Source organism: Piliocolobus tephrosceles, chromosome 6 (genome assembly GCF_002776525.5).
Source record: "Piliocolobus tephrosceles isolate RC106 chromosome 6, ASM277652v3, whole genome shotgun sequence".
Lineage (NCBI taxonomy): Eukaryota > Metazoa > Chordata > Mammalia > Primates > Cercopithecidae > Piliocolobus > Piliocolobus tephrosceles.
Genome location: NC_045439.1, coordinates 110,804,752 through 110,820,226, shown reverse-complemented (window position 1 = coordinate 110,820,226; position 15,475 = coordinate 110,804,752). Strand labels below are relative to the sequence as shown.

The following is a 15,475-nucleotide window of genomic DNA, read 5'->3' as shown; positions in this document are numbered from 1 at the left end:
AAAAAAAAAAAAAAAAAAAAAGACTTGATTAACAAATATATTGTATGTTATATGTTTTATTACATACTGTGTTCTTACAATAAAGTAGGCTACAGAAAAGAAGATACAATTAAGAAATCATAAAAGAAAATACATTTATAGTAGTGTATTTATCATACTGTATGTTTTCATCGTCTATTTACAAGATGAATCATCTGTCTGAAATGGTGAGCAACCAAGGTTGAAGACCTCAATCTACGGTACATATCAAGCAATTCAGCTTTTTCTGGTAATGTCATGGCTTTTCTGTTTCTTGGGAGCACTTCCAGCATCACTAGTGGTACTCTGTATGGGTCCCATGCTGTTATTTAAGGTTTACGGTACAGCACTAAAGATGAAAAATATGTGAGAACCAAAAGGTACTGCTTTTTACTGTGATGTCCAATTTATTGGAGAAATGAACTGCTTTCATAGAGATGATTAGCACCATGTGGTATTTTAAGCAGATACTTGCAACATTTGACCTCACCACAATAGCAATAAGAGGTGGCTATGAAATTACAGTAGTACAGTAAGTACAGTTAATTTTATGCAGTTATGATTTAATACTGCATCATAGTTTACATTTCCCTCCACTGCAAATAGTGCCACTTAGGGTCTGCAAATGCTTGTGTATGTAAGTTCTGATAAATTTTAACTTTTTATAATAGATTTGTGTAAGTTTTATGGTAGTAAATGATAAAGTAGACTAGTATCTACATATATTTTATGCACTTAAGACATACTTAACTTTTTCTTAATTTGTTGGTATTTCTAGGCTACAGGGTTCATCTGTGAGTTTTTTTCTATTTGTTTCAATTCTTCAAAAAATTTCAGGTTCAAACCCATGTTGTTCAAAGGTATACTGTATATGTGTGTGTATATGTACATAAGATACATAAAGATATCTTTAAAGATAAATGATATATAAAGATATCTTTATAAGGAGAGCTAATGTCATTTATTTTTTATCTACCCACAGTATATGGCCTTATCCATAGGCAATAAATGTTTGTTGAATTAAATTGAGTCCAAATGTTTTTGTTTTTGTTTGTTCCTTCACTTGCTATATTTCAACAGTTAACTGATGTAACAATTAAAAGACAAAAACTAAGACAATTTCCACAATACCAGATTGTTACAAAAATTAATTCAGTGAATGTTTACTGTGTCAGATACTGGGATAAGCACTTTATATACATTATTTCATCTGATCCTCAAAAAATTCTATGGTTATACCCATTTTATAGATGAGAAAACAGAGGCTCAGATTTAACTAACTTGCCCAAGGTCACAGAGTTGTGTCTTTCTGACTCAAAAGCCTATATATGAAATTTTAAAGTATGTATTAGTGGTTCTCAAACTTCAGTATGCATAAGGATTACCCCAAAAGTTTGTTAAAATATAGATTCCTGAGTCCCACTCCCGAAGCTTCTGTTTGAGTAATTCTGGGACACAGCCCATGAACTTGGATTTCTAACAATCCTCCTCAGGTAATATAGATATTGGCGGTCCATCAACCACACACTGAGTAGCAATTTACAATTCTCTCCCCTAGGCTACACTACTTTGCTTTTTAAGCTTTATGACAAACACTGTAGTTAGAACTTTTAAAAAAATCACTATTTTTTTTGTAGGAAATAGACATGCTCATTATAAAGAAATATAAGCAATGCACACAAATACAAAGAAAAAAATCAATCACCCTGTTCACATCATTCTATACTCTGTGCTTCATCTCTACCAGGCTACGCCAATAGGGTGTGCTAGAGGGAGACTGGAAGGCTGGAGGAGAAAAATGAATATGCTCCTTCTGTTCCTCTCCATGGCACCCCTGGCCTGATGTCTCCTCCCCTGCACTGGCAGTTTGTTTCAGTCATAGCAGTTGCAGTAAATCTAGTTTGTAGTATTTCCAACACTTGCAGAAACAGACTTCTGTGCTCCTCAGAGACACATGCACCAGGTGTCTGGGTCCCAGGCCTACAGGGCTGTTCTTCCAAGTCCAGAGGTATTAATACCAGCTTAAACTGTATTCCTTTCTCAGAGATCTGAGTTTACACTCCACAGGGCCCCTCCTCTGAGTTTGTACAATTTAATAATTTCAGCCTCATTCCTTTGTTCCACAGCCTTAGGAATGGCAGCTAGTTCTCCCAGTTGCTATCTCTGTGAAAACTCTGGCATCTTATTTTTGTTACTTAAATCTCTGTTAACAATACTTTATATTAAATTCTTTGTTAAAAATAACTGATGTGGTTTCTGTTTCCTGACCAAATCCTAGCTGATTTACATTTCAAGTCCAATCAGCCAGAAACTATCATTACTATTAACATCAATAAAGCTGTTAAAGGTTAATTTAAAAAAGAAAAACGTTGGGCGTGGTGGCTCATGCCTGTAATCCCAGCACTTTGGGAGGCTGAGGCGGGCAGATCACCTGAGGTCACGAGTTTGAGACCAGCCTGGCCAACATGGTGAAATCCTGTCTCTACTAAAAACGCAAAAATTAGCTGGGTGTGGTGGCGGGCACCTGTAATCCCAGTTACTTGGAAGGCTGAGACAGAAGAATCACTTGAACCCAGGAGGAGAAGGTTGCAGTGATCCATTGAGATTGTGCCACTGTACTCCAGCCTGGGTGACAGAGCAAGATTCCTTCTCAAAAAAAAAAAAAAAAAAGAGAGAGAAGTGAGGAAAAGATTCTGTAAAGCAGCCTTGTTCCATCATCTTAACTTAGAAGCCTGTTAGATATGACATCCATGTTCTTTTCCTTAATCTTCATAAACCTATGAGGTAGGTGTGAAAGTAAAATAAATCTCGGGACCCCAAAATCACTAAGCCAAGGGAAAGGTCAAGCTGAGAACTACGTAGCTAGGCAAATCTGCCTCCCATTCTATTCCTAAATAAGACAGCAACAAAGTTTAAAAAAAAAAAAAAAACCAACTACGTACCTCCCTCACAATTTGCCCATAAGGAAGGGTTCTGTTGAATTTCACCCTGCCAGTGTAAACTGATAGCTTATCTTCAAACGTGCAGGACAGACACTCATCCCTCTGCTCACCTGAGACAAATGCATATCTGATCAGTTACTCTGCCCTGTTGTTTATGTAAAAAATGGAGATTCACTGAGTCAGACTAAATTGTGTATTCAGTGAAAGGCTGATCAAGGACTCAAAAGAATGGAAACTTTTGTCTCTTATCTGCCTATGACCTGGACACCTGCCTACCCCTCACCCCGCCGCTTCTTTTGGACCAAGCCAATGTATCAATATTAGTTGATGTCTCGTGTGTACCTAACATGTATAAAAGCAAGCTATATCCCAACCACCGTGGGCACAGGAAGCCCTGAGGCTGTTTCATGGGTGCATCCTTAACCTTGGCAAAATAAACTTTCTAAATTGATTGAGATCTGTCTCAGATACTTTTGAGTTCACAAAGCAAGTCATTCTCAATTTTTAAAAAGTTAAGAAAAATAAATGTAAAACAGTCACACCATTGATCAAAAGAAGCAATGAAATCTAAAACTAGATTTTTGTTTTAAGTGTACAGTCAGTGATTTTTATTTACCTGGTTATGTAACGATCATCACCATCTAATTCCTGAACATTATCATCATCCCCAAAAGAAACCCTATCCCATCAACAGTCACTCCTCATTCCCCCACCCCCTGACAATTACTAATCCACTTTTTTTTTTTTTTTTTTTTTGAGACAGAGTCTCATTCTATCACCCATGCAGGAGTGCTGTGGCACAATCTTAGCTCACTGCAACCTCCTCTGCCTCCCAGGTTCAGGTTTCAGCAATTTCCCTGCCTTAGCCTCCAGAGTAGCTGGGATTACAGGTGGCTGCCACCACGCCTGGCGAATTTTTGTATTTGTTGTAGAGACCGGGTTCCACCATGTTGGCCTGGCTGGTCTCAAACGCCTGACCTCAAGTGATCCACCTACTTGAACCTTAATCTACTTTCTATCTATGAATATGCCTATTCTGGACATTTCATATAAATGGAATCATACAATACGTAGCTTTTTGTATACGGCTTCTTTCATTTAGTATAACATTTTCAAGGTTCATCTATGTTGTAGCATATATCAGTATTTCTCTCCATTTTATGGCTGATTAACATTCCAATATATAAATATATCACATTTTGTTTATTCATTCACTAGCTGATGGACATTTCAGTTATTTCCACTTTTGGGGCTATTATGAATAATGCCTCTATAAACATTCTTGCACAAGTTTTTTTTTTTTTTTCCCCACAAGTTTTTGTGTGAGCATGTTTTCAATCCTCTTGAGTATCTATCTAGAGGTGGAATCACTGGGTCATATAGCAATTTTTATGTTTAACTCTAAGAAACTGCCAAACTGTTTTCCACAGCGGCTGCACCATTTTATATTTTCATCTGCAAAGTATGAGGGTTATAGTTCACATCCTCACCAACATTTTTCTGTTTTTGTTTTAATATAGCCTCCTAGTGTATGAATATAAAGTGATATCTCATTGTGGTTTTGATTTGCATTTCCATAATGACTAATGATGCCAAGCATCTTTTTATGTACTTATGGACCATTTATATCTTTTCTTTGGAGAAATGTCTATTCAAACCCTTTGGCCATTCATTTCTTAGGTTGTATTTTGTTGCTGAATTGTAAAAATTATTTATATATTCTGGATACTAAACACTTAGCTACAAGATTTGCAAACATTTTCTTCCATCGTGTGGGTTGACTATTTTTACTGACAGTATCCCTTGACACTCACAATTTTAAAATGTTGGTGAAGTCCAATTTATCTATTTCTTCTTTGGTTAATTGAGTAAAACTAGGCTTATCTACCTCTAAGATACTATTGCCTCCCTAAAATCTTATCCATACAGTAAGTCTTCCTCAGTGACTCATAGAAAGAAAAAATGGAAACTTCTGGTTCAAATTAAAAGAACTTCTATATTTTAATTTTAATTTGATGTCATAATCCCATTTGGGAAGATGGTAAAGAACTGACAGTAAGAGCCAGTGCTCCCCTCAAGTTCATTTTTTTCAAATCTAATGGTTTGAATAAACCTATTACCAATTTATAATTATTCAGTAGTCCATATAAAATGAACTGATGACTGCAGATTAATAATTTGCATGCAGTTTTTCTATAACACCATATACCCACATATTGAACAGAGAAATGTGATGCCCTTGAATCTGAAAACCTTGAGATGGTGATGAGTCTGACATGGAAAAAGAATTAGCAATGGTCTCAGAAGTCAAATAATAAAGTGGTTATATAAATAAACGAAGGCACCAAACTTCAAAGTCCTATCTTCCTTAACATGTCATGAGTGTTTCATTTTAACAAAAGTATAAATACAAAAAGGTAATTCCTTTTTTTTTTTTTTTTTGAGACGGAGTCTTGCTCTATCGCCCAGGCTGGAGTGCAGTGGCGCAATCTTGGCTCACTGCAAGCTCCGCCTCCCGGGTTCACACCACTCTCCTGCCTCAGCCTCCCGAGTAGCTGGGACTACAGGCGCCCACCACCATACCCGGCTAATTTTCTGTATTTTTAGCAGAGACGGGGTTTCACCGTGTTAGCCAGGATGGTCTCGATCTTCTGACCTCGTGATCTGCCCGCCTCGGCCTCCAAAGTGCTGCGATTACAGACGTGAGCCACTGTGCCTGGCCCAGCCCACAGCATTCTTAAGACTACTGAACAACTGTAATTTTACAATTAAAATGCTGTAATTTAAAAATGAACAAAACGTACTCTTAACGGTATCTATCATTTTTGCTCACTTTTCAAGAATCAAATAATTGCTCATACTTAATATACAGCAAAACTCCTGATGCTTGAAATCATTTAAATAAATTTTTCATTTTCAAGCAACCTGTGAGCAAAACCACCTAAAATTCTTTTTTGAACATTGAGTTTTATGGTAATAATTTTATATTTAAGAATCTAACATTTCCCTCCGTAAAACAAGTCTTCAAATTCCCACTGGTCTCCCACTTACCTCTTTGTGTTACTGAGGTCCATGGGGTTTAAGGTTGCTTAGAAAGGGAAAGCTTAGGAGAACAGGTGGATGGTATTCACATGTGAAGATAACTATACAATAATACCTCTGATAATGAACTTCTTTCATGAACAAAGTCAGGCAAATTTTTAGCCAAAACAACTCAGAAATCATGGGGAACAAAGCGGCAGATATTCATGAATATTATTCAATAAACAGTTTCTATTTGTCTTTTCCAACAAAATGGTGAAACCTCAGAGTTTTCTGCTTAAAAATTTTTTTGTTGTTGTTTTCTTTCTGTAGGAAGAAAACATTTCTGTTCTCTTCACACCCACGCCTAATCAAAATAAGAATCTGCTGTAGGTTATTTACATTTATTGATTGACTGATTAAATATACCTAAAAGTGAATGCTGATCACATTACTTAAACAGAATGTGTATTTTAGACCTATTTCTGATGTTAATAGCAAACAATAACTTAGAATGCAGAAGACAATGTTCTAAGTGGTTTATATATATTAACCAATTTAATCCTTCAAGCAACTCCATGAGATAAGTACCATTATTATTCTCATTTTGCAGCTGAGGAAACTGATGCAGGGATGTTAAGTAACTTGCCAAGGACTATACAGCTAATAAATGGCAGAGCTGGGATAAAAACCTTGGCAGTCAGGCTCACAGTTACAATGCTGTATTGTTTCTCATTATTGCAGTTGGCACATCTATAGAGATTAGGAATAAAAAAGGAGATCTGAAATCATTCTTGACCATACTTTAAGGCTAATTTGGATGTTAAAGATGACTCAGACCTCTCGGGTTGCTTAAAACAAGAATGTCAGAAGACAAAACTGTATAATCTTCCCAGGAGGTAACTTCTCTACACACCTGGGAAAAGCAAACCAGGAAGACTAATGGCTTGAAGCTACTGAAACCTCTTCATTAATGTTCATCAAATTGGATTTCAGAAACATTTGTTGAACTTGTGGAAGTATAAAATAAATAAAAGTAATAATTTCTCCCTGCAAGGGTCTTATAACCTATAGGAAACAACCTTTTTCTTTTGAAACTCTTAAATTTAATGTGATAAACACTATGATAGAGATGAGCACAGGATACTGAGGGAACACAAGGAACTCCCACCTAATCTTGGCTGAGTGGGGAGCTCAGGAAAACATCCTGGGAGATTTCAACTGAGCAGAAACTTTGAGGATGAGTATCGCCCAAAGGTGGGAGAACAAGCGGGCAGTTTTAGCAGGAGGGATAGAATATGCAAAGGAAGTTTTAAAAGCAAGAGAGACCACGACAACATTTAGAGAGGAAGTGTGAATACTGCAGGACTGGAGCATAAGAAATAGGGAAAGCACTTCATGGAGTGTGAAGAATAGAGGACTAAGTGGTAGACCTGGGCCAAATCCAAAAGAGCCAACATAAGAAAGTTTGATTTTTACTCGAAAGGTAATAGGAAACCACTGAATAATTCTACAAAAGAGAGTAACGTGGCTCAATTGTGTTTGGGGACCACTATGGCAACGCAGCATAGTAGCTAAGAGCTTGGGCCCTAGATTTTGAGTTGTGGCTTTGCTGCTTATTTACTGGATAAACTTATATATGTTACTTAAGCACATACTACTTAACCTCTCTGAATGTCAATTCCTCAACTGTAAACCAACAATAATAATAACATCTAATTCACAGATTTACTGAGAGGATTAAGCAAGAAGATCCATTTAAAACACTCAGAAAAGTACTTGGTAAGCTATTCATCACAATCAGTGGCAATGTGGAAATGGATTAAGAGGGACTAAGGGGGAAGCCATGAAACCAATGAGAGGGTTACTGAAATAGTCAAAGGGAAAAGCAAAACCTAAAATAAAGAAGTGGCTGTGGAAAGGTCAGTAAGTCAATGGGTTCAAAACATTAGGGAGAGGCCAGGCGCGGTGGCTCACACCTGTAATCCCAGCACTTTGGGAGGCCAAGGTGAGCAGATCACCTGAGGTCAGGAGTTCGAGACCAGCCTGGCCAACATGGTGAATTCCCCTCTCTACTAAAAATACAAAAATTAGCTGGGTGTGGTGGCAGGTGCCTATAATCCCAGCTACTCAGGAGGCTGAGGCAGGAGAATCACTTGAACCTGGGAGGCAGAGGTTGCAGTGAGCCAAGATCGTGCCATTGCACTCCAGCCTGGGCTACAGAGCAAGACTCCATCTCAAAAAACAAACAAAAAAAAAAAAAAATTAAGGAGACGAAAATTCTAGGACTTTGGGACAGTGTTGCATGGGAGTAAGGGATGGATAAAGATGGCCATGTTCCCCAAGAGAGGGAATATGGGAGAAAAAGCATCATGGACATCTCATGGATAGAAACATTTTATTCCACACATTAAAAACAAAATTCATTTATCTACCCCTCATTAATCCATTCTTCCTCCATTATCTGTAACACCACTCTCTCACGGTTTTTCTCCTACCTCTCTGACTACTCCTTCACATTCTGCTTTTCAGGGTCTTTTTCCCCGCCTTGTCTCCCAAATGTTAGCGTTTCCAAAGTTGATGTTCTCAATGCTATTCTCTTTTTACTGCTCACTTTCTCTTGTGTGAGCTCATATACTCCCAAGGCATTAATTAGTATTCACCTGTTTACTGATGACTTCCAGATCTCTACTTCTGGGTCAGACTACTCAACCCAGTTCCAAACCAAATATATCCATTGTATACACTGGAATATCCCAGGAGGATACTCATTCAATGTGTCTAAAACCAAACTCACTTTCCTGATAATCTGCCTAGCTCTTATATGGACCAATTTTAAAAACAAAAACAAAAAACCTTTCCTTCAGACTTTCTCTCACAGGCTCTTCCCCAACCCTCAATTTGTGACTGCATAAATTATGCTCCTTCTCCAATCTTAATCCAAATCCTCTATATTTATCCTATCAAGACAGTCTATATTTTCTTGTAAAGTCCATTTTTAGTAACTTTTATGACATTTCTGTACTATTCCATTCTAAAATACATCCTTATCCCTTCTATGTTATTTCTAACTCTGGTTAAAAGCACTGAAATAAATGCCCTCAACTTCCTTTGTCATCTCTAAATTTTTTTTTCTCCATTCTCTTTTTCTCCAGGACTAAACTTCCATGCGTATACTTGATGCTAATCCTGTTCCCTTAGCTGCAAAGACCTGATTTATGAGAATAGAAACCTTGTCTGTCTCATCTCCAGCTACTGGAATAATGACTGTATGGCATATGGTCTATATATATATATATATATTTTTTTTTTTTGAGACGGAGTCTCGCTCTGTCGCCCAGGCTGGAGTGCAGTGGCCGGATCTCAGCTCACTGCAAGCTCCGCCTCCTGGGTTTAGGCCATTCTCCTGTCTCAGCCTCCCCAGTAGCTGGGACTACAGGCGCCCGCCACCTCGCCCGGCTAGTTTTTTTGTATTTTTTTAGTAGAGACGGGGTTTCACTGTGTTAGCCAGGATGGTCTCAATCCCCTGACCTTGTGATCCGCCCGCCTCGGCCTCCCAAAGTGCTGGGATTACAGGCTTGAGCCACCGCGCCCGGCCGGCATATGGTCTATATTTTTAAAACATGTATTGAATGCTTTATTAATAAATGAATTATCCTCTCTCTCTGGTGCCTTTCCAGTTTTTCCCCTCTCCTTCTACAATGGGTTCTTCTGTAAATCTACAAACATGTTTAAGTCTTTTTCCAATGAAGAAAAAAAAGACTAATATTTTCTCTTGACTCTCTTTTTAAGATATTTGCTATGTCTTTCTGTCTACCATCAAGCTTCTTTTAAGTTTTAAGCCACATCTTCATTGTTTAATCTTTTACCATATTTTTTGTTTTTGTTTTGAGACAGGGTCTTGCTCTATCACCTAGGCTGGAGTGCATTGATGTGAACATGGCTCACTGCAGCCTCGACCTCCTGGGCTCAAGGGATCCTCCTACTTCAGCCTCCTGAGTAGCTGCGACTACAGGTGCACACCACCATTAATTTTTAAATGTTTTGTAGAGATGGGTTCTCCGTATGTTGCCCAGGCTGGTGTCAAACTCCTGGGCTGAAGTGATGCTCTATGCCTCAGCCTCCCAAAGTGTTGGGATTACAGGCATGAGCCACCACACCTGGCCCCACGTTAATGTTCAACACTTTGAAATGTGGTTTCCTCCTAAAACTGCCTTCTCAAAATCACAAGAGACCTCCTAGGCCCTTTCTCACATTTTTATCTCCTCTGATGCTTTTTGTACATCACTTAAGACTGCTTCTTAGAACTCTTCTCCCTCCTTGATTCCCAAAAAGATGTGCTCTTTTAGTTCCTATAATCACAGCCCTTACCATGCTATTTGTAGCTATTTGTCACTGTTCTGTACTAGACTTAGCAATTTCTTGAAGACAGGTGTCGTATCTTTTTTTTTTTTTGAGATAAGGTCTCACTCCAATTGCCCAGGCAGGAGTGCAGTCGTGCGATCTCAGCTCACTGCAGCCTCAACCTCCCTAGGCTCAGGTGATTCTCCCACCTCAGCCTCCCAAGTAGCTAAGACCACAGGCACATGCTGCCATGCCCAGCTCATTTTTTGTATTTTTAGTAGAGACAGGTTGTTGCCCAGGCTGGTCTTAAACTCCTGAACTCAAGTAATCCACCTGCCTCAGCCTTCCAAGGTGCTGGGATTACAAGCGTGAGCCACCGCGCCCAGCCAGGTGTCATATCTTAATCAGTATATTCCCACTATATGGCACTGTGATTGTTCAATACATATTTGTCGAATACATGAATGAATATTGCCATCAGATCAATGCCTAAAAGAGTTCTAGGAATACTGGAGAATGGGAGTGTTGGTTAAAATAATGATGACAGTTGACATTCTAAGGGAAAAGGGCAAGTAAAAACAGTATGAGGGGCAATGGACTATCAGAAAGCAGCATAATTCATGTATTCACTTATTCATTCATTTGACATTTACTATGGGCAAGGCAAATAAGACAATCAAGACGTAGTACCTGTCCTCACAGATCTGTCTTATAATCAAAAGCTGAAGGTTTGGGGTGGAGTGTTAAGAAATGGTAGAAAATAGAAGATACCACGTCACTAAAGAGTAATTCTAAATCTAATGTTAAAATATAAGGACAGTCTGGAAGACCACAGCCAGCTGCTTCTGGTCTACTCACATCTTTGTGATCTAGGTCTATTAGTAGCAGTTCTCAAACTTCAGTATGCATAAGGAGCACCTGGGGATCTTGTTAAAGATGAAGTCCTGACTCTGTGGATCCCAGAAGTCCTGATTCTGTAGATCCACGAATCTATGTTTTAGTAAGCATCACAAATGATTATGATGCTTTTGGTCTGCAGAGCATGCATGCTACTGTAAAGTCCTCAGTCATTCATGTTTTAATTTTGCCATATCTGGGTTCTACCTATAATATTACTTTCTTAATAATTCATTTAATTGCTATATGTGTGTATTTATACACATATGTATCTTAGCCTTTTCCTAAGCAAGGTATTTGGTGACTTTTTTGTTTTAATACATGTAAAATAAATACACAACCATTAAAAAGGTCTGTCTCTATTACATCAGCATATGGAAGAGTTTGAAAAGCACTGCTCCAGAGTTTATGCCCTGCAAACATCACATCCTGCATGCAGTCTGATGATATAAATTATATTAACAAAAAGTTCCAGGGCAATGAAGTTCAGCAGAATTGTGCTTTGGAAGAGCTTATTATAAAATAATCCAAAAACATTTTTTAAATTAATGTTCTAATAATTACAAAATGACATTAAGGAAATCCTCCCCATAACATCAAAATATTGACTTTTTATTTTAAAAAGTGTTTTGTCTTTTATTCTGATACTTAACTCTCAGAATATTCTTGAGCTGACACTGGAGCCAATCCCAATAGCTAAGTCGCAGAACTTAACAGCAGTTGGAACAAAATGAAGATATATCTGTGTTCTTGCCCCCAATAAAACACTCATCCATTTTATTTAGAATTACATTTGATTAGGACTGATAATTCAGTTCAAAGGTATAAACTTGATACCTCTTTCTTTTCCTTTAACCCCAAAACAGTTTGTAATAGTAGGCAAAATTATACAGCAAAAGTATCAGGGGAATAATTGTATCTCAGGAAGGTCTATTCCTTAAAGGCTTTGGCAACTCACAACCACAAACAGAAAAGACAAAATATTTCACCAAATCAAAGGTTGTGCTGATATTAAGCAGTTAAAAACAATACTCTTCTCTAAATTATGTTTTCTCTTAAATGGCTAAGAAAATCATTTTCTACCAAAATACTCTTATGTGGATGTCTTTTGGATTGTGTGTCACATCACAAGCTAGTTCTATACTTGTTTAATTTCTGGTCACATTTAACAAAAACAAAAATGAGTGACTATGGTCCTTCATCTCTACATCACTTAAGTCAGCTGGAAACTTACCTTATTACTTACTGATTTATAAAGCACTTTACCCTGTTTATCCTGTTTGGATGACTCCTGCAATCGCCTCCCTACTAGTCTCCCCTGCTTCAGCCTTTTCTCTACAGTCTGTTCTCCGCACAGCAGCTTACGATGTCCTGTTTAAAATGTCAGATCACTCACTCTTATGCTCAAAACTCTGCAGACCTTTTCTCAGAGTAAAAGCCAGTCTTAAATGGCACACCAGGCCCTCAAATACACAATCATCCTACAGCCCACAGCATTAAGACTACTGAACGACTGTAATTTTACAATTAAAATGCTATAACTTAAAAATGGACAAAATGTACTCTTAATGGTATCTATCATCTTTGCTCACTTTTCAAGAATCAAATAATTCTTGATCCTACCCCTCAGCCCCTGTCACAGGACTCTTTCCTTACTCACTTTGCTGCAGTTACAATAGCTTCTTTGCTGTTGATTGCATATACTGGGCATATTCCAGGCACAGGGGCTTTGCATTTGCTGTTGCTTTTCTGAGACTGCTCTTCCCACGTGAATCCATACGGCCCTGCTCTATCATTTCCTTTAGGTCTTTGCTCAAACATCATCTTCCAGGTGAGCCCTTTTATGATCCTTACGTACAATCCATACTTCCCACCCCCACACATATTTCCTCTCCATTTTTCCTCTTTTGTAGTCCACCATATCACCTACAATTTGGCATTCTGTATCTACTGTTTATCATTTGTTTACCCCACAAGAGGGTGAACTCCTTCTGGATGAAGATCGTCTATCTGCTTTGTTCACTGCTGTATCCCAGTAACAAGAACAGGTCTAGCACATAGTAAATGTTCAATAAATATTTGCTTAATGAACAATATTACTCCAACTCTAGAACTTTCAGTCTTAACCCTATTAAGAGCTAAAAGGCATCCCCCAATTTCCGGGTGGCATTTGACTTTCGTGAACTTATATGCAGTATCTTTTGTTTGACACACGGTTCCCTCTGATTTTTCTTAAGACAGTAGTAAGACGACAGGAAAATTCCTAAACAGTGTGCAAGAAAGATGAAAATCAATCACGCATAACACTGATTTCAGATAATTTCTTATCCATAAACCTATAGAGAAAATGCCTTCTGAATTTGTAGCTTCTCCTCTTAAACCTAAGGAAAATAAACTGAATATCTGTTGCCTTTGCCGCGGGTGGGTAAGAAGGGGGCCAGGAGAGACGTGAAAGCCCAGGAGCCCTTCTTCAAGAGCGTCAACTCTTGTGCACTCCAACTTACTTTTTTTGAGGGGGTGGGCATCGTTCGAGGTCTCTGCCAGGGGGTGTCTGTTTTTCACCCTTTGAGGTGCCTATTGTGCTGTGTCTTGAGAACGAGGAGAGGTGGGCGAGGAGGGGGTAAGAAGGGATGCTGCGTGCGGCTCCAAATGCCTCCGAACACAAAGTCGGGAGGCGAGGGATCCGCGCGGGTGTCTCGGGGGCCAGCGGGAGCCCGGGCCGCGCGCTCGGATCGCAGCCTCGGCCCCGGGGCGCGGGCGGGACCCGGGCTGCGCGGAGTTAGGCCCGGACAGAGCCCCATGGCCTCCCGGCGGCCGGGCACGGGGCCCCGTGCACCTCACTCACCCCGGTTCCCCCAATCCGGCACCCTTCTCGGTTACCTCGAACTCTCTTCAGCGAAATGGGATCCTTCTCCTGTTCTGCTGACATTACAGACCGCAAAGCATGACTCCCCCCCAGGCCGCGGGAATTCGGTCTCTTTGATGCTGCGGCGGCGGCTCCTCCTCCTCGCGGGGCCGCTGCGGCTGCGAGGCGAGCCTCGGAGCCCAGGCACGGCCGAGGGCGGTAGGGACGCGGGCCGACTTTGCAAAGTTTGGGAGGAGGACGAGGCCTCGGGGCGGCGGGGCGGCGTGCGGGCACCGGCCGGGCTCAGCGGCGGTGGCCGGGAGCGCGGCCTGGGGGCGGCCCCCCACCCGGGGCCGGCATGTGCTGAGGGCGAGTGCGCCGCCGCCGCCGCCTCCTCCCACTCCTTCTTCTTCGCCGCCGCCGCCGCCGCCTCAGGAGCCGCTGACAGGGGAGGCAAGAGGCTGGCGGCCCGGCCCTGGCGGCACACTCACAGCGCCCTCTGAGGAGGAGGTCTGCTCTCTCGCCGCTCCCGAGTCGCAGACACAAAAGCCCCCAGACTGGAGCCGCCTGCAAAACCCGCTCTGGGGCGGGCGAGGGACGTGGCGCGGCCCCGCGGCTTCCCCGCCCTGAGCTCCTCAGCCCCGCGCGGGGACGGGCTTCGGGGGGCGGGGGCCGCTGCCTAGTCCCGCTGCGCCTCCCGCCACCGCTGCCGCCTCGCGCTCCGCCTCGGCCCAGCCCCCACGGCCCGCGCGCGCCTCTCGCTCCGTGCCGGGGCTCGCGGGCCCGCGGCTCTTGCAGCCCGGGCGGGCAGCGCGCGCCTAGGGGCCGCCCCGCCCCGCGCCCGGCGCTCCCTCGCAGCCCACCAGGCCCGAGGACGCCAGACCCCGCGGCCGAGGCGACCGGGCCCAGCTTTCGCAAGGAAATGGCATCTCCGAACTTCGTCGGAGGCCACAGCAGCAGGCATCTCGGCCTCGCAGCCAGGGATCGCAAAGATGAACGTACCATGCGAGGAAACTTTGTAAGCCGGAGCTGGAGAGTTCTCGGCGGGCATGTGGGGATCCAGATTCCCCGACTCCGTGTCCGCGTGGCCGTGGTGTGGACACCTGTTTGTGGAATGCCTCCACTTGGTATTTTAACGACTTGACTCTTCAAGAAAAAGCGACGTAGAATGAATATCAGAAAGGACGGTGTGTGTGTTGAGGGGGGTGTTGAAGCAGTGACGCGGCTGAATCTCATTTAGACGTTAAATTTTAGGAGGAACACCCCCAGTGTGATTGTAAATTAGATGTAATCACCCGTCCACATTCTTCAGTTGGGCTGTGTGACCGGAGGCGACTTGGGTAACCTCTCTGGGTCTCAGTTTTCTGGTCTATAAAAGGCAGTGGGGCTACATCTCGAAGGTTTCTTC

At 41.5% G+C, this 15,475-nt stretch overlaps 1 protein-coding gene across 3 annotated transcripts in view; it reads right to left on the bottom strand.

Annotated features, from left to right (window-relative positions):
* The window catches only part of PYGO1 (pygopus family PHD finger 1), a 47,378-nt gene extending 32,141 nt beyond the window's left edge, over nt 1–15,237 (bottom strand). For 2 of the 3 annotated variants that reach the window (XM_031935713.1, XM_023228648.2), the window contains exon 1: nt 14,103–14,611. In XM_031935713.1, coding sequence (XP_031791573.1) covers nt 14,103–14,151 — 49 coding nt within the window. In that variant the 5' untranslated portion in view covers nt 14,152–14,611. Of the gene's footprint in view, nt 1–14,102; nt 14,612–15,069 lie in introns of those variants that run through there. The other variant, XM_023228647.2, reaches the window with a different exon arrangement.
* Between the last annotated feature and the right edge of the window lie 238 nt (nt 15,238–15,475).